We start from the raw sequence: 20,452 nt of genomic DNA on the forward strand, positions 1-20,452 counted from the left end.
GCAGAGAGTGGGCATAAATGGGAAGTTCTCCGACTGGGAGAAAGTGACTAGTGGTGTACCACAGGGCTCGGTACTTGGGCCGATCCTTTTTAATATTTATATCAATGACCTGGAGGAAGGAACAACCAGTGAGATCATCAAGTTTGCAGATGATACAAAACTATGCCGGGCAATCAGATCGCAGGAGGATAGAGAGGAACTCCAGAGCGACTTGTGTCGGTTAGAAACATGGGCGGAGAAATGGCAGATGAAGTTCAATGTGGAGAAATGCAAGGTAATGCATTTAGGCAATAAGAATGCGGAATACGAGTATACAATGTCAGGTGCAACTCTGGGGAAGAGTGAACAAGAAAAGGACCTGGGTGTACTGATAGATAGGACCCTGAAGCCGTCGGCACAATGCGCGGCAGCGGCGAAGAAGGCAAATAGAATGTTGGGCATGATAAAGAAAGGAATCTCGAGTAGATCGGAGAAAGTTATAATGCCGCTTTATAGGGCAATGGTCAGACCACACTTGGAATACTGCGTCCAACATTGGTCTCCCTACCTAAAGAAGGATATAAAACTGCTGGAGAGGGTGCAGAGACGAGCAACAAAACTGGTGAAGGGTATGGAGAAACTGGAATACGAGGATAGACTTATAACACTAGGATTGTTCTCCCTAGAGAAAAGGAGACTGCGTGGGGATATGATCGAGACCTTCAAAATACTGAAAGGAATCGACAAAATAGAGCAGAGAAGATTATTTACATTGTCCAATTTGACACGGACTAGAGGACATGAAATGAAGCTAAGGGGGGACAGGTTCAGGACTAATGTCAGGAAGTTCTGCTTCACTCAGAGAGTGGTTGACGCCTGGAATGCCCTCTCAGAGGAGATTATTGCGGAATCGACCGTCCTAGGCTTCAAGAGCAAACTAGATGCATATTTCCTTAAGAGAGGCATATAAAGATATGATGGACTATAAATTACGCCAGGGTACACCTGGCAGGGCCTCCGCGTGCGCGGATCGCCGGACTTGATGGACCAAAGGTCTGATCCGGAGATGGCAGTTCTTATGTTCTTATGTTCTTATGTTCTTATGGGCAAGTTTTCGTAGTTTTTCCAACCACTCTGCCTCTGGTGGAGCAACTAATTTCTTCCAATACTGCGCTATCAAACATTTAGCCGCTGCCAATCCCATTCGAACCAGTTTTGTCTGCCAAGGAGCATCTCTAACATTATGCAACCCTAGCAGACACACCTGGGGTAAAAGCTGTATCGGATCCTGAATCCACAATGTCAAAGAGCGAGTAACAAGCACCCAAAATTTCTGAATCACCTCACACTCCCACCAAATATGCAAAAAAGAGCCACCTGAATGGTGAAAACTTAACAAGAACTGTCATAGAACGGGACCTGGGTGTAATCATTAGTAAAGATATGAAAACTGCCAATCAAGTGGAGAGAGCTTCAGCCAAGGCTAGACAAATGCTGAGTTGCATCCAAAGAAGTTTTGTCAGCCGAAAGCCTGAAGTTATAATGCAGTTGTACAGGTTCATGATGATACCTCATCTGGAGTACTTTGTTCAGTTTTGGAGGCCACATTATCTAAAGGATGTGAAGAGAATGGAATCGGTTCAGCGAATGGTCACTAAGATGGTCTCAGGATTCAAAGATCTCCCATATAAAGAACGTCTAAGCAGGCTGCGGTTATATTCTCTCGAAGAACGCAGAGAGAGGGGAGACATAATAGAGACATTCAAATATCTTACAGGCCGTAATGAGGTGGAAGAAGATATCTTTTTCCCTACGGGTCCCACGGCAACAAGAGGGCATCCACTCAAACTCAAAGGTGGGAGACTTCATGGTGACATCAGAAAATACTTCTTCACCGAAAGGGTGGTTGATCGCTGGAATGGTCTTCCACGTCAGGTAGTTGAAGCCAGTAACGTGCTCGACTTCAAGGGACGATGTGGGTTCGCTCCGGGGAAATGCTTAGGGGGAGAGTTCTTTTAGAGGGAGGGTTCTTTGAGTGGGCAGACTTGTTGGGCCGACGGCCCTTTTCTGCCGTCATACTCTATGTTTCTGCCGTCATACTCTATGTTTGTTGAAGTTGGACCAGTCCCTTCCTGATCTTTACAAAAATTCCCTTGCCTCTTCTAATTGTATATTACTTGGGGATCTAAACCTTCACCTTGAATCTTTAAACGATCACTCAGTGTCAGAGTTATTAACTTTTTTGGAAAGCTTAGTAACATAGTAAATAAAACATAGAAACATAGAAGATGACGGCAGAAAAGGGCTACAGCCATCAAGTCTGCCCACTCTGCTTACCCACCCCCTGTCTATGCCCTAATGACCCAATTTCCTTACCTTGACCCTCGTAGGGATCCCACATGGGTATCCCATTTATTCTTAAAGTCTGGCATGCTGTCTGCCTCGATCACCTGCATTGGAAGCTTGTTCCAATGATCAACCACTCTCTCTGTGAAGAAATACTTTCTGGTGTCGCCATGAAATTTTCCGCCCCTGAGTTTGAGTGGGTGCCCTCTTGTGGCCGAGGGTCCCTTGAGAAAAAAAATATCATCTTCCACTTCGACACGTCCCGTGAGGTACTTAAATGTTTCTATCATATCTCCCCTCTCCCTACGTTCCTCAAGAGTGTAGAGCTGCAATTTGTTCAGTCTCTCTTCGTACGAGAGACCCTTGAGCCCCGAGATCATCCTGGTGGCCGTCCGTTGAACCGATTCAATTCTGCGCACATCTTTACTGTAATGTGGCCTTCAGAATTGCACACAGTACTCCAGATGAGGTCTCACCATGGCCCTGTACAACGGCATTATGACTTCAGGCTTTCGGCTGACGAAACTGCTATTGATACAACCCAATATCTGCCTTGCCTTAGATGAAGCCTTCTCCACTTGATTGGCAGTTTTCATGTCTGCACTGATGATTACTCCTAAATCTCGTTCTGCTGAAGTCCTAGTTAAAGTTTCTCCTTTCAAGAAGTACGCCTGCATGGATTTCCGCTTCCGAGGTACATGACCTTACATTTCTTAGCATTGAAGCCTAGACCCAAATGGTCCATTCCAGTCTGCCAGAAACCCAGAGCCCTGCCCTGTAGTGTGCTTAGGTTTCATTTTAGAATTTTATATTTTTAGCATTGTAAACCAACCAGATACATATTGATGGTTGGTATATCAAATTATAAATAAACTTGGATCTACTGGAGTCTCCATCAAAGCTCACTCCAGCCCATCTTAACCATCCCAGCCCATCTTAATCATCCCAGCCAGATTATTATTGGTTATCTTTTAGCTCCACACATGTAAAAGGCCATCATATTGACTTAGAGCTAGATTCATTAAACTTATCTTTCCGATCCATGGGCAAGTCTTCCCGGGCGACTGATTCACTATGCCGCCTCATGCAAATTATTGCGATTGGAGGCACACCCCACACCGACCCTAGAGTGATCCTGACGCATGTGCAGACCATCTCCTTTGCCCATAGATGGTCTGCGCATGTTCTCCATGGCATAAACTTTGCTTTGATTAGCTAGTAGGTACATATGGAGAAACTAAGGAGAACATATAATTGGGTATATAATCATAAAAATACTTTATGTACGAAGGACCAATATGTTAAGAGGCAGTGCAGTGAAAATGTATAAACAGAGGAGTAACATGGCCTCTATCTGGCATCCCTCAGTTTAACGGCAATATTTTGTAACGTCTGTAGATATTACAGACTATTAAACAATCCAGCATATATCAAATTCTGTCTCATCTAGCAGATATTTTAACCCTCTTATCTGAGGATTTAAGGAGGAGGCCTATAGCTTAAAAAGAGGCCCGTGGTTTTAATCCACGGGTTTAAAGTGGGGCAGCAGAACAGAACATGCCGTAGTGCAGCCCCGCTTTAAACCTGTGGGTTAAAACCACGGACTCGCACTGCAGGGTGGCTGAGAGCAGGAGAGTCGGGGTGGCAGAGAGCAAACAGTCCAATTCTGGTGCTAAAGGTATGGGTTGTAATATCAGTAATCTCATTTCTCCCAGTCTTGAGCCACTACACTTGCTGGTAGAGAACAGTGAAATCCTAGGAGTCCAGTGCTGCTACTGGAACACCTTATTAGTGAAAAGAGGAGAGTCGGGGCGGCAGAGAGCAGGATAGTCAGCAGGGTCGTGAGCGACTAGTCCTCGCTTCTTTTTGGATCGGCCAGCCCATTTGGTGTTCCTTCTTCTTTTCAGTGAATCACTGCCTTCCTACTTTGCATGCCATCTCCCCTCATTTGCATGTGTAGATCGGAACAGGCAGGAGGTTAGTGAATCGAGTCGGGAAACGCTCACAAAGTGAATCTAGCCCTTAGTTGCTACTTCCTCTCATGGACCCTCTTCACTCTCCTATATCTACCTCAGATGGCATCTGGCACTAATCATTGTTATCAGACCACTTTGTATTCAAATTCAAATTTAACTGGCTCAGATCTAGGACCAAAAAATCTATTCTAATGTATACTATACTATCCAGAGGACAAATTGATGAGTCTAATCCTAAGGGGAACGGTTGGTTTAGTTACGATAATAAATTTACCTATCATTCTACTGACGACTTCTATGTTGACTGGGACTCCTTCAGCATTCTTACTCTAAATCAACTTGCACCGAAACGGCTCAGACTCAAATGCCAAAGAAATCAGATAAATGGTTTGACACTGAGCCACTTTCACTGAAGCGTCAAGTATGCTGCCTAGAACGAGCATGTACCAAGAACAAAAGTGGAAGCACTAAATCAGAATGGAGCGAAACATCCAGAGCTTATAAGTACCTTCTAAAAGAGAAATGCAAAGCTTATTATTCCTCTTGCATAAATAAACATAGCCTGGACAGAAGAGAACTATTTAAAATAGTCAACAGTTTATGTGATACCTTGCCTTTCACCAATCTTTCAAATGATATCCCGTCCTTTGCTAATGACCTTGCTCTTCACTTCCAATCAAAAATTCAGTCTTTTAGAGCATCTTTGAATGCAAGCCAAACCCCTGCCCTTTTCAATGCCTTAAACTCGAAATTTCCAGCATCTCGAACTGACATGTCCTAGAGCTCTTTTATCAACCCTACCTGGACTCAATTCACTTATCTAAGAAATATGTTTAAACTTACTCACCTATTGATCCTTGTCCTTCTGCTCTAATATCCAAAGCAACTCATAAGTTTATGACTGACCTCTACTTCTTTCACTCAACAAAGGTATATTTCCACCTAACAAAGGACATATCATTATCCATCCAATCATAAAAGACAAAAAAAAGTCACTTTCCCAACCTAGCAATTATAGACCAATTGCTTATATCCTACTTTTTGTAAAACTAATGGAGGGAGGGGTACAAATCCAATTAATTAATCATCTGGACCATTTTCAACTTCTTCATGATTTTCAGTGAGGCTTCAGAAAATCTTTTAGTACGGAAATGGTTATTGCATCTCTTCTTAACGGACCTATACAAGATACTCAGCAAAAGCCAGAATGCTCTTATCCTCTTTTGATCTTGTGGATCATGACTTATTGCTATAACGTCTGGACGCCTTTGGTCTAACAGGAAAAATATTAAACTGGTTTAGAGGCTTCTTAAAGTCCTGAAGTCAATTTGATGTCCCTCAAGGCTCTTCGCTGTCTCCCTTGCTCTTCAATGTCTATCTCTCATCCTTAGAAGGCCAGTTCAGCAATCTTAATATCTCTTACTACAGCTATATTGATGACATCACCATCATTCTTCCAATCACTAGCTTGACACCCCCTGAACTGCATTTACTTGACAACATCCTTAATACAATGGAAAACTGGATGTCCAGCTACAAGCTAAAGCTAAACACAGAGAAATCTACATTCTTTTAGCTATGGCCTTTCACTCTCCGATTAATTCCATAACCTTAAGAGGTATCAATTATCCCATCTCTACAACTATAAGAATCTTGGGAGTGCACTTAGACAGACAAATGTCCATGTCTACTCACATCAACCTAGTCATTCGAAAAGAATTCAGCGCACTCTGGAAGCTCAAATCAATAAGGAAATATTCTGACCAAGCATCGTTCATCTTCCTAGTCCAATCATTAGTCATAAATTACATTACATTACATTATATTAGGGATTTCTATTCTGCCATTACCTTGCAGTTCAAGGCGGATTACAAAAGAATTATCCAAGATGTATTACAACAAGAACTTACAAAAAAAAAAAATTGGTCATTTTCAAAAAGAGTGAGAAATGGGTAAGGTTATTTGTTTGGGGTAGTTGGCTTTAGTGAGAGATGGAGTTTGAGACTTGCGGTATTATTTCTTTTTTCAGAGTTTTCTTGAAGAGTATGGTCTTTATTTCTTTTCTAAAAGTCTTGTAGTCGAGGGATGCCGTCAGTAGATTGGCGATTTGGTTGTCCAGCTTGGCTGCTTGAGTGGCCAGGAGGCCATCATATAGTTTTTTCCATTTGACCTCCTTAATTGGGGGGTATGAGAATGGGGTGTGAGTTTTCCTATGTCTGGTTGCGGTGTTGTGGATGAGGCGGTTATTCAGGTAGTTTGGACTGTCTCCGTATAAAGTCTTAAATAGTAGGCAGTAGAATTTAAATTGTATTCTTGCTGGGATCGGAAGCCCGTGCGATTGGAGATATGCTTCTGTAATGTGATCATGTTTCTTTAATGAGTAGATGAGTCTTAGTGCTGTGTTTTGGATAGTTTGTAGTTGTTTTGTTATGGTTGTAGGGCATGGGAGGTAGAGGATGTTACAGTAGTCAAGTAGGCCTAGTATTAAGGACTGAACTATGAGCTGGAATTGAGTTTTCTCGAAGAATTTCCGAACTTGTCTTAAGTTTCTCATGACTAAGAATGACTTTTGTATTGTTTTATTGATTTGCGGTTGCATGGTGCAGCATCTGTCGATAGTTATTCTTAGCAGTTTTAGGGTGGTTTGTATGGGGTAGTTGATTGCGTTGATTTCAATGTTGGTTATGGTTGGTATTTTGTTGTTTTTTAGGAGGATGAATTTCGTTTTATCTGGGTTCAATTTCAGTTTGTGATCTTTCATCCAGGTTGCTATTGATTTTAGTGTTTGGTATATTGTGTTCGTCATGGAGAGTTCAGGTTGATCGAAGGGTATGAGAATGGTAATGTCATCAGCATAGCTGTAGGAGGTTACGAAAAACCCACGAAAAAGGACACAAACTAGACTTAATCACCTTCTCCCACAAAGAAACAAAAGATCCCAAAATACAATACTACCCAGGACCCTGGGAAAAATGCGTCTGGTCAGACCACTTCATTGGCAAGTTCAATCTACACTGGCTAAAACAGAACACACAACAAAAACGCAAAAACGTCAATACGAACACAATAACCAGCCGGGGCATTATTAACCCAACAGAATTCTGGACCCACTATGAATTACATCCCATAACTAATGATAATCAGGATTTCCCTACAAGATGGGAAACTTACAGCAAAGAACTCCTAGACCAAATAGCACCATATAAAACATACAAAAAGAAAAATAGACCACCAAACGAATGGTTTGACTGTGAACTATTAACCACCAAACAGGAACTAAGAAAATTGGAGAGAATCTGGCAAAAAACAAACAATGAGTTAGACAAGACAAACTGGAAACAAAAAATGAAAACATACAAAAATCTGATCAAAGAAAAACGCACTAAGCATTATGCAAAAAAAATTGGTACTTCAAAAATAAACAGCAAGGAATTGTTCAAACTAGTAAAAACAATAACCGATACAACACAAATACTGAAAAAGGACAATGAACCCACTCCATCGGCACAAACCCTAGCCAACTTCTTTCAAAATAAAACCGCTAACTTAAGAGCAACTCTACCCACTACCATAACAAATGCTCTTCAATACCTCGAACCTCACGACCAAGACACCAGAGTAGACATGATATGGGACCACCTCGAATATCCAAATTGGCATCAATTCCTAAATCTCTTCAACAAATACACCAAATCTAACTGTCTACTTGATGCATGTCCCCCTAAAATCATGACAGTTGCCCCTCTAGAATTTAAAAAGGAACTATTTGAATGGCTAACATCCGCCTTCACAAGCGGAACACTAAACAAAAAATTGGGACACATACTAATCACTCCAATCCCCAAAGATCAGAAAACCTCTTCTGCTCTGACATCCAATTTCAGACCCATAGCAAACATTCCCCTTTTCACAAAGTTACAAGAAGGATTGGTCAACCTTCAACTAGTAAACTACCTGGACAAATTTAACATCCTTAGTGAACACCAATCAGGATTCAGGAAAGGATACAACACAGAAACTGTCTTAGCCTCCCTACTAAACCACCTTTATGATCTCTTTAGCAAAGGCAAAAGCGCACTAATTCTACAATTAGACCTCAGCAGCGCGTTCGACCTGGTAGACCATGAAATCATGCTACTGTGCCTTGAAATAATGGGAATTTCTGGAAAGGCAAAGAAATGGTTCCAAGAATTTCTATCAAACAGATCCTACCAAGTAATCAGCAATGGAAATTATTCCAAACCATGGAAAAACCCATCAGGCGTGCCTCAAGGTTCCCCCCTATCGCCCACACTTTTCAACATCTATATCGCCTCCTTAGGCCACCTCCTACAAAAACTAAACTTAATACACTACATTTACGCAGACGACATATCCATCCTAATCCCCTTAAATGACATCACAAAAGAAATTGTAGACAATCTCTCAAACGTAATGACCGAAATCGATAAATGGACCACCAATTTCAAACTAAAATTAAACGCAGAAAAAACAAAAGTCTTTCTGGCTAGTCCTAATGACAAAATTACGAGAACATCGATAAAAATAAACAATCACGAATACCCAATTTCTAATAACATAAAAATACTTGGTATCACCCTAGACACACACCTAACTATGACTGACCACACAAACTCACTAGTGAAAAAATGTTTTTACACGCTATGGAAACTAAGGACCATAAAAAAATACTTTGACCCAACATCATTCAGGTTACTGGTACAGGCACTGATCTTATCCATTCTTGACTACTGCAACATCATCTACCTGGGCATCCCACAAAAAACAATAAAAAAACTGAGATTAATACAAAACACCGCCGTTCGACTAATCTTCGGACTAAGAAAAAACGACCACATCAGCCCCTACTATAAAAAGCTGCACTGGCTTCCAATTGAAGCGCAAATACTATTCAAATTTGCTTGCACCTGTTTCAAGCAAGTCTGGGGACTAGCACCTTCATACCTACAAACTCACTTCATCCTACACAACCCCACACGAGCGACCAGAAACAAAAACATATTTGCATACCCAAAGATTACGGGCTGCAGATACAAATCATTCCTGGATAGAACCTTTAAGTTCCAAGCGAACAGACAGCAAGTTTGGCTGAAAAACTACATAAACGAACCCAACCTGTCTTACAGTGCATTCCGCAAATCGATCAAAACCGCCCTATTCGAAAAAATTCACGGACTAAAATCGTCCCCTCCCGCACTAGGACTCCCCTCCCTTTAAACGCCTTTCTTTCTTTCTCAAGATGCCCCTCATGTACTCAGATATTCGCTATCCATAGTACTCCAATTCAAATGGAAGTTCTAAAGAAATACTCAGTTACTCATTACCCATTGAACCCCAATCTGTAACTTTCCCCTCTTCACTACTGTATTATATTTAGACTCATTGTACGATACTGTATTAGACTTATGTATGGTGTTGTCTTTAGACTTATTGTATTGTATTATATTTAGACTCGTTGTATTATATTGTACTGTGTTGTATACACTCATTGTATTGTATTGTATTGTATTGTTTTGTCTTGTATTGTATGTTGACTTATTGTATTGTATTGTGACCTTGTTATTCGCTGAATGTCCAGCCTTCTTACAGTGTGAACCGCCTAGAAGTCACCTGACTATGGCGGTATAGAAAAATAAAGTTATTATTATTATTATTATTATTATAGTTATGCCTTGTTTGTCCAGGTGAGAGCTGAGGGAGGCTGTATAGAGATTGAAGAGAGTCGGGGATAGAGGGGATCCTTGGGGAACTCCGCAGGGGTTTGATCAAGGTTCAGATTTTTGTTTGTCTGATTTTACTCTATAGGTTCTTGATTTAAGGAATCCTTCAAACCATGTGTATACTTTATCTGTGATACCTATTGTATCCAGGATTTGTAGTAGAATGTTATGGTCCACCAAGTCGAATGCAGCGGTAAGGTCTAGTTGTATGAGCATCATTTTTTTTTCCTGTGCTGAGATGTTGTCTGGCTGTGTCCAAGAGAGATCCTAGTAGTGTTTCCGTGCTGAAGTTGTTTCTAAAGCCGGATTAACATTATTAGAGTAACATTATTTACTTGGCTGTACTCCACAAACACTTCCAGAAGCTAAGCATTATCCAAAACACCACTGTCAGGCTAATATTCAACTTGAAAAAATCTATCCACATAACTCCTTAATATCACAAACTTCACTGGCTGAAAATTGAAAACCAAGTATTATTCAAACTAGGCTGTCTCTTTTACAAAACTCTTAATGGATTATTACCCTTCTACCTTATCAACCAAATTTCCTTCTCCAGACCTGGTCGAACCACCAGACATCAATCATTATTTACCTTTCCATCAGTTAAAGGTTCTACCCACAGCAGCTTCAAAAGATCTGAAATAGAGTCAATTAGTCCACTCCTCTACCTCTTATATGCATTTTGGTAAACTCTTAAAAACACTCCTCTTCCCAAATTAACTGATCCTAATTTTAAATAACTTTTCCCTTATTACTGAGAAAACTCCAACTCCTTATTCCACCCTTACATTTCCTTTGTTTTAAGTTTCTAATTCGTTATATTTGATGTTAAATTATTGTCTTTCTGTTGCCATGTTTTCTCCTTTAAACTACTTTGAACACGATGTTTCCGTATGCTGATGACGTGTAATTGATATATCCTATTGATCTGAATAATCCTGATGAGATATCCATCATTAACCAAAAGCTTGAAAAAATTAAATCCTGGCTAGATTCTAATATGTTGTCCCTCAACATTGACAAATCAAAAGTAATGATCTTTCCAATCAAAGAAGGATTAAATATACAGGCGCCCTTAAAATTTAATTCTCTCCCCATCAAAACCGTATCTTCTTTAAAACTACTAGGAGTCGCATTTGATACTATTTTATTTATTTATTTAAAAATTTATATACTGCATAAAAACTATGCGATTTACAAAATTATTTGCATACATATTAAAAATACTAAAACATGTTTCAACAGAACAAACACATTAAAACATTAACTACAGTATCATTATTAAAACCTTTTTCCAAATTCATCCTACAAGATGGAAAGACAAAATCACAGGACGGTATGGCTTCAACAGCAAATAACATTAGCACATGAAGGCATTGACAAATAATTGTGTTTTCAACATTTTCTTAAGAGTTAAGTCTCCCATCACAGAATCGCAGAATACCAGGCAGCGCATTCCAAAGCTTGGCACCTGCTACAGACAGCATTTCTGCCCCAATCTTAACATGAAAGACTAACATCTTACCCTTCAAATTCTACTTCATACCATTTTCAGATCTCAAACATTTTCTAGGTTGATTTCAAAAAAACTCCTTTAGTTGCTTTCACCGTTTAAGAATGATTAGATCTCTTTCCAAACTACTAGAACCCACCTCTCTGAATATCTTGATCCATTCGCTCGTTATCTCTTGTATAGACTACTATAATGCCCTCTTTAAAAGCATAACAAAAAAAGAAATTCAGCGCCTTCACATAAAGCAAAATACGGCAGAAAAACTTATATTCGGTGCAAAAAAATATGATCATGTTACCCCCCTCTTACACAAAGTCCCCCTTCTAACATTCAAAGCCCGTTTAAGCAATCAGCCCGAGTTCATCGATAGATTACTCATTCCCAGTGGCATACCTAGCATATGTGACACCCGGGGCCCATCATTTTTTTTACACCCCCACATCTGTACGAAAAACATGATTTTTAGTAGCAAGCCACATGTCACACATGAGTACCTAGGAAAAGGCAGCATCTTACATACTGCAGTGAGCAGTACAATATCAATACACCCATTGTAAAACTAAACAAGCCAGACTAGTACAGATCAATCCTGCAGTCAAGCCTAACAAAAAACCATGTCTTTCGAACACACAGAACACAGAAAACACCTTCGCCTAGTATGGAATATGTAATCACAAACTAACCCCTCCCTCTTTTACAAAACTGTAGTGTGGATTTTAGCCACGGTGGTAACAGCTCTGACGCTCATAGAATTCTGAGCATCAGAGCTGCTTCCACCACGGCTGGCGCTAAAAAACGCTCCACAGTTTTGTAAAAGGGGGGATAAAATAGAAATACATAGACAAAGGTTAAATTGAACCAGTAAGAAGCTGGACTCTGCATACAGTGCACCAGAGAAACCGTGACATATGTCTCCTAAAGCAATAAATAAATATAAATTTTTTTTCTACCTTTGTCTTCTGTGGTTTATGCTTTCCTCATCTTCTTGTAATTCTCTTCCTTCCATCCACTGTCTGCTGTCTCTCTTCCCCTATATGGCATCTTCTCTCCTTCTATGCCCCTTCCAGAAACTGTATGCCTCCCCCTTCCATCTCTAATTTCACCCCCATTGGTCTGGCATCTCTCTTCTCCTTCCCTCTCCCACACCTTTCCTCTGCAATCTCTTTCCCTTATTTTCCTTTTCAATTTATTTTCTGCATCTGTCTAGATTACATTCTTACTTCCCTCTCATCAATGTCATTTTTTACTGTCTACCTAAAGCTTTCCACCTCTTTCCCTCACCCCTCCAGTGTTTCCCTAACTCAATCCTTTTCTCCCCATCATGTGCCCTCCTTTTATTTATCCCCTCTTTCCATCATGTACCCTCTTTCTCCAACCCTTCGATCTAGTACCTTCTCTCTTTGTCCACTTCCATCCAGCGTCTGCTCCCCTTTTTCTCTCCTCCCATTTCTTCCTGCATTTGCTCCCTTATCTCTCCCATCTGCACTTCCATCCAGCATAGGCTCCCCACTACCATCCAATGTCTGCCCTTTCTCTTGCCATCCACCCCTCTTCAATCAGCATCTGCCCCCTTTCTTTCCCTCCAATATCCTTCCCCCTTATGTCTCTCCCCTTTCTCTGTACATCAATTCTATCAGCACCACCCTTTCATACCACCCTGCCCCCTTTCTTTCCCTCCACCACTCTTCCATTCCAGCAATCCTGCTCCTTTCTCTCCCTTCATGCACCAAGGTCCCACAATGACTGTAGCTGCAGGCTGCCACTCCACCCCACTCCGACGTACTTGCTCTGGAGCGGACTCAGCAGCCGCATGCAGGAAGGTCCTGCGATGACTTGTCTGCTGGCTCTGCTCCGGCAGACGCAGGGAGTTGTGACAAAGTCTCGCAATGACTGCGTCTGCCAGATGCACCCCCTTCGACGTAACTTACTTCTTCCAGAGCAGAGCCGGCAGACAAGTCATCGTGGGACCTTCCTGCACCTCAGCGCGGCTGCCGACTGTGCTGCAGAGAAAGTAAGTCAGAGGTAACGTGTACATTTATTTTTTTCATCAAAAGGGGACATCTATTAATTGTGTATCCTTTCTTTCATTTCTTTCTTTCTGCACTCAGGCCCAACAATTGTCCCTTTCTATTCCCTCCCTCCTTCCTTCTCATGTCCTTAGTGCCCCCAGTGCCTCCTTCCCGTGTCCATGGTGCCCCCAGTGCCTCCTTCCTGTGTCCTTGGTGCCACAGTGCCTCCTTCCTGTGTCCATGGTGCCCCCAGTGCCTCCTTCCTGTGTCCATAGTGCCCTCAGTGCCTCCTTCCCATGTCCATGGTGCCCCCAGTGCCTCCTTCCTGTGTCCATAGTGCCCCCAGTGCCTCCTTCCCGTGTCCTTAGTGTCCCCAGTGCCTCCTTATGTCCCCCCCACTGCCTTCCATATTTTGTCCACCCCCAAAGCCAGCCTGCCTGTCTGCCTACCTATCTCCCTCCCTCCCTGCTGCGCTAAAGCCAGCCAGCTTGCCTGCCTACATCCTGCCCTCCCTGCCGTGGAAAAAAGAAAAAAAAAGCGCCTCTCCCCTTCCTTTCTCCCGGTCCGCGCCTGCAATCTTACCTCCCCCCGCCGACAAGAAGTCTTTCCGACGTTAATTCTGACGTTGGAGAGGACGTTCCGGGCCAGCCAATCACTGCCTGGCTGGCCCGGAACGTCCTTTTGGAAAGACTTCTTGTCGGCGGGGGGAGGTAAGATTGCAGCGGCGCGGGCTGGGGGATAGGAAGGGCAGGAGGACTCGGACCTGGCCGGCTGTGCACCCCCCCAAGCCGTGCACCCGGGGCGGGTTACCCCCCCTCTTGGTACGCCACTGCTCATTCCTTATACTCCAACTAAATCTTTTCGTTTCTTAACCCAACATTTTCTAACTATTCCATCCCTAAAACATATCAACACCATGAGATCAAACATTTTTTCAGTGACGGCACCCACCCTTTGGAATTCTATACCAAACTATCTGCATGAAGAAACTTCCCTAGGTCACTTCAAGGCAAAGCTAAAAACGTTTTTATTCCTTGATGCTTATGACACATAACGGCCCTTGTAAGGGCTAACTAAGTCACACTGTTTATCTGCAGTCTTACCCCACCCTTTTGTACTTCCCATACTTGTTTTCATTTCTTTGCACTTTGTAGTTCTCCTCCTTCTTCCTCTTGTTTTCAGTCTGTCTGTATTGTGAGTCTTCATCTTTACTCATTTTCCCAATTGATGATATGCAAAATATTGTATTGTTTTTAACCTTGCTCTATGTTTTGTTGAATGTTGTACAAATGTTATTATTATTGTACACCGCTTAGAAACATGATTAAGCAGTATAAGAAATTCTAAATAAACTTGGAAACTTGGAAGTGGCTTGCCCAGGTTCACAAGGTGCTGCTGTGGAACTTGAACCCAGTTCCCCAGGATCTCAGTCCACTGCACTAACCATTAGGCTACTCCTCCATACTCTGTCATACTTAGGCAATAGTGTTGCCTCACTGAGATTTGGTATAGATGTGAAGGTGCTCACTCAGTAAGACTTGAGAAGAAAATGTATTCCAAGTTTATCCAAGTTTCCAAGTTTATTAAATAGCTTGATTTATCGCCTAATCAAAATTCTAGGCGATGTACAAATTGTTCACAAATATAGGTAACATATCATTCGGACATACAATAATTTGGGTAAGAAAAGTAAACTTACTTATACAGATATCAATACATTTAGGTTGAAAATTTCTACGTATAATAGTAAAACAAAAGGGAAGTTATTTAATGGTTACATTAATTGTTAAATTCAATAATTCAAGGGAAGTACATTAGGAAGGGAGACAATAACGATTGACGAAGAAAATTAGATTGGCAGTGAAGAAGAGTTTTAATCAGTAAAAGCATCTGTAAATAAAAAACTTTTAAGTTTGATCTTAAATTTGTCCAAGTTTTTTCTTGTCTTAAGTAGAGTGGGAGACCATTCCAGGACTGAGGAGCTGTTATTGAAAAGATTGTATTGTGCCTTGTGTTAATAACTTTTAACAAGGGGATAGCTAATAAATGTTGATCTTGTGATCTAAGAGATCTAGAAGTAGTATAAGGTATTAAGACTCTAAAAATAAAGGCAGGAGTTTTGAATTCTAAAGCTTTAAAGGTAAGCAAGCATTGTTTATATATAATGCGATGAGCTACTGGGAGCCAGTGTGCCTCCTTGAGAAGTGGTGAAACATGATCAAATTTTTTGGCTTTATAAATAATTTTAATGGAGGCGTTCTGAATTATTTGTAAACGCCTGAGCTCTTTTTGTGGCAAACCTATAAATAAGGCATTACAGTAATCAATTTTAGAGATTACAAGGGAATGAAGTAAGATGTTCAAGGATTGTGCGCATAAAAATTTTGACACAGATCGAATTTGGCGGAGTCTGTAAAAAGTAGATTTAACCACTTGGCTTATATGATCGTGGAATGATAATTTATTATCAAATATTACTCCTAGAATCCTGATATTTTTAGTCATCTGCAGAGAAATGCCTTTAATAGAGATAGGAAAGAGAAGTGTTTCACAATCTTTCCATGGAAAGAGCATAACATTAGTTTTCTGAATATTTAAAGCTAGTTTATTAGTTTCTAGCCAATAATGTATTTGATCCAGTTTATCGTTTATTACTGCTATTTCTTGAGGATTTTTGGTATTGATTGGATGTAATAGTTGTATATCGTCTGCGTAAGCAAATACTGTAAATCCAATAGATTGACACAATGTCATCAGAGGAGCAAGGAAAATATTAAATAAAATAGGAGAAAGTATTGATCCTTGGGGGATTCCATAAGGCAGTGAATAACTGTTTGAGGTGGCATCATTAAAAGAGACATTCAATGAACGGTTATCGAAGTAAGACTGGAACCAAAGCAGAACTTGATCAGTTAAACCAATTGATTGAAGCCTATTTATTAAGAGCCTATGATCAATAGTGTCAAAGGCAGACGATAGATCAAGAAAAATCAAAATTACGGATGTATGGTGATCTAAATGATATAATATTGATGTTGTCATACCAATTAAAGAATGTTCAGTAGAATGATTTTGTCTAAATCCGGTTTGATTTAGATGTAGTACATTGGTTTTTTCAATGTATTCAGATATTTGGTTAAAAACGATTTTTTCAGTTATTTTAGCTAAGTACGGAATATTAGCAATTGGCCTGTAATTAGTTTTTATATCGGAACCAGTTTTTTGATCTTTAAGAACTGGGCGTATAGTGGATTTTTTCCAAGCTAGTGGTACTTTACTTTGTTGTAAACTAATGTTGATTAGAATATGTATGTAGGGACCAAATATTGAAAAGTATTTCTTGAGGATAGTAGGGGGAATTGATTCAGTGAATATTCCTTTATGATTGATGGTTTTAATAATCATTTCTAAGTCTTTAAGACTGGGAATGTTAAAGTGAGAACATTTTGAAGTGAGTGATGAATTAAATTCTTGATCTGATGTAGTTATAGATTGTTGTTTTAATGTGAAGTTATTTCTGATTTGTTTAATTTTATCAACGAAACAGTCTGCTAACTCTTGTGCAGTCGGAAGTCCCTCCCCCTCATCAATTGTCTTGCTGAATTGTTTAATTTGTTCCCCTTGGCCTAATTCTTCTTTGGCATGGGGAATATATAGTGTTGATGTACATTGATTCTTACTTAAAAGTGACCTCGTGGGCATGGAGGAGTTCTCTTATTTGTACATCCTCTTTTTCAAGATCTTTAAAAGACCAGTCTACAATTCCAAAGCTGTACAAAAGTGTGGGAATTGCCAGCTGATTAATGGCTTGTATCTTATTTCCATCACGTTAATGCACTCTTAAATATCAATTTTATTCTAATATTCTTTTCTCTCAATGATTTATGATTGTCTTTTTTCTTACATGATGTCACATTGTGTCTTTCCTTTGTAGGCCCAGTGATGAGCAGCATCCAAAAGTAAAAGCTGATGGCTATGTTGCAAACTTGGCAGAAGCTGTTGATATTCTCCTGGAGCAATTACAGCAATGAAAATTTAGCATACTTATACCAGTAAAGCCATGACAAAAGTACATTGATGTAACATTAATAGACTTTTAACTATGAGATCTTAATACAGTAGACTCTGTTAACCAGAACTCTCAAGCAACCAGAAAAAAAAATTAACAGAAACTGTAATACTTTAAATAAAAATGAAAATAAAATCAATTTCCAGTGCAATAGGTGAGATATTCTAAAGACAATAGGGTTATTTCCCCATTTGCGCATGCTACAAAAGGAATCTACTCCGGATTTTTCACTCTGCCTCCAGTGTACTTCACAGATCAGTTTAGTACCCTCTACAGTCTTTCCTTCTGCATGCATGTCTGCAGCTGTGTGTGTTCTGCTTTCCTCATTTTATTGTTTTCAATTCGATGTAGTTCTGTCTCTTTTGTGGGTATTTTCATGTTTAAAGTGAATTTGAAGCTCTTCCTGCTTGAGAATTCATAGACTTCGGTCTGTAGCTGACAGGCAGATCCCTTTTCGGGTACCTGTTTGCCAGTCTGCTTAGTTTTCCTTGGAGCTCAGGGCCGTCCATGAAGTAGTCTCACCTTCTGTTAAGCAGGGGTCAAGCGTAGACTGTTAGGCACGCTTAGGGGGCTCAGCGGTGTTCTGCAGCATACCAGCTGCGTTTTGCACCTCCGCACGTCCTGGTGAGAGTCCATTGGTCTGCGGAGGTGAAGGCATAGTCAGACAGTGGAGTCTGACTGGCAGCCCGAAGATCATTTTGGAAAGAGCACATTAGTTGCAGCACAGTATCTCAGGTCACAGTGAGTAAATCAGAGCTGACAGGTCTCAGAGAGTTCAGGGAAAGTTTGAATCGAGAAGTTTTTCTTTGTTTCTTCGTATTCCCCCTCATCAAAAATCCTAAAATCGTGGTTTGTGCCGGCGGCCATCTTGGATTTTTAGCAATCTTTTTTTTTTCTCCCTTCTTCAAAATGTTTTTTGCCCAGAAACCTGCTAGGTTGGAGTCCTCAGGGTCTCCTCTTGTGAATTCATGTAAAGTTTGCGCAGATTTGGCGCAGGGCGATGGCTAACAGCTCTGCTCATTTCTTGAAGGGGGCTCTTCGGGTCCGGCCGCCCATTAAGAATCCTTTCCCAGCCTGGGACCTTAACTTGGTGCTGTCTGGCCTTGCCAGAGTTCCCTTTGAGCCTCTTCGGGATGCTTCCCTTTTGGATTTAATGCTCAAGACTGTTTTTCTGGTCACCATCACTCTGCCCATAAGGTTTCCGAACTGCAGGCATTGTCTTGTAGAGACCCTTTTCTCCGTATTTCGGAGGCGGGGGTTTCTTTGAGGATGGTTCCTTCCTTTTTGCCGAAGGCTGTTTTGGTTTTCCATGTCAATCAGGAAGTGTGTTTGCCTACCTTTCAGTTGACAGGTTCCAAAACACAAGATTGCCTGTTGAAGAAACTGGATGTGCACAGGGTTCTCCTGCGTTATTTGGAAATCACTAACGAGTTTCACCTCTCTGACCATTTGTTTGTGCTGACTCATTGGATTAAGCGGGGTGCTCCCACTTCTGAGGCCACGATTTCCAAATGGATCCATAGAGCCATTTTGTCAGCCTACATTCTTGCTGGGAAAGTGTCTCCTGTTTCCATCAAGGCGCATTCTACCAGGAGTGTGGCTTCTTCGTGAGCTGAAGCTAAATCTGTTCCTCCTGAAGAGATTTTGCAGGACAGCAACATTGTCTTCGATTCACACATTTGCCAAGTTCTACAGAGTGGATATCTTGCTAATAGGTGATTTTAACATGCCGGATTTTGATTGGGGTATCTCTATTGCAGGGTCTTCTAGAAGTAGCCACCCTGCAAATTCCATCAGAATGAATCATGCAAAATACCACCCATTATGTAGCCACACTTCTCAAGAGTGCTGTAAGCAAAATCGGCGGCTGCATGCCACGGGCGATGTAAGTCAAAGAAATTGTCATTTGAATCCATCGAGTGATCGAAAACATAAGAATTGCCGCTGTTGGGTCAGACCAGTGGTCCATTGTGCTCAGCAGTCTGCTCCTGCAGTGGCCCTTAGGTCAAAGACCAGTGCCCTAACTGAGTCTAGCCTCACTTGCGTACGTTCTGGTTTAGCAGAAACTTGTCTAACTTTGTCTTGAATCCCTGGAGGGTGTTTTCCCCTATAACAGTCTCCAGAAGAGCATTCCAGTTTTCCACCACTCTCTGGGTGAAGAAGAACTTCCTTATGTTTATACGGAATCTATCCCCTTTTAACTTTAGAGAATGCCCTCTCGTTCTCCCTACTTTGGAGAGGGTGAACAACCTGTCTTTATCTACTAAGTCTATTCCCTTCATTATCTTGAATGTTTTGATCATGTCCCCTCTCAGTCTCCTCTTTTCAAGGAAGAGGCCCAGTTTCTCTAATCTCTCACTGTATGACAACTCCTCCAGCCCCTTAACCATTTTGGTTGCTCTTCTCTGGACCCTTTCGAGTAGTACTGTGTCCTTCTTCAAGTACGGCGACCAGTGCTGGACGCAGTATTCCAGGTGGGGACATACCATGGCCCGGTACAGCAGCATGATAACCTTCTCTGATCTGTTCGTGATCCCCTTCTTAATCATTCCTAGCATTCTGTTCACCCTTTTCGCTGCCGCCACACATTGCGCGGACGGCTTCATCGATTTGTCGACCAGTACTCCCAAATCTCTTTCCTGGGGGGGTCTCTCTGAGTATTACACTGGACATCCTGTACTTGTGAATAAGATTTTTGTTACCGACATGGTAAGGCGCAGCAGTGAGAACAAAAAAGTGATCAGACAGCCTAGAATTCAAATCGTCCTTTGCAAATAAAAGAGTAAGATCCTCCGGACTTCTGATTTGTGGAATAT

The 20,452-nt window shown here is 41.2% G+C and overlaps 1 protein-coding gene across 3 annotated transcripts in view; it reads left to right on the top strand.

Moving 5' to 3' along the window:
* Nucleotides 1–17,713, top strand: part of LHPP (phospholysine phosphohistidine inorganic pyrophosphate phosphatase) — a 124,420-nt gene extending 106,707 nt beyond the window's left edge. For 2 of the 3 annotated variants that reach the window (XM_033940482.1, XM_033940481.1), the window contains one exon: nucleotides 17,502–17,713. In XM_033940482.1, the coding sequence (XP_033796373.1) occupies nucleotides 17,502–17,598 (97 nt within the window). In that variant the 3' untranslated portion in view covers nucleotides 17,599–17,713. The remainder of the gene's footprint in view (nucleotides 1–17,501) is intronic. The other variant, XM_033940483.1, reaches the window with a different exon arrangement.
* Nucleotides 17,714–20,452: the final 2,739 nt, after the last annotated feature.

This window comes from Geotrypetes seraphini, chromosome 4 (assembly GCF_902459505.1).
Source record: "Geotrypetes seraphini chromosome 4, aGeoSer1.1, whole genome shotgun sequence".
Taxonomy (NCBI): domain Eukaryota; kingdom Metazoa; phylum Chordata; class Amphibia; order Gymnophiona; family Dermophiidae; genus Geotrypetes; species Geotrypetes seraphini.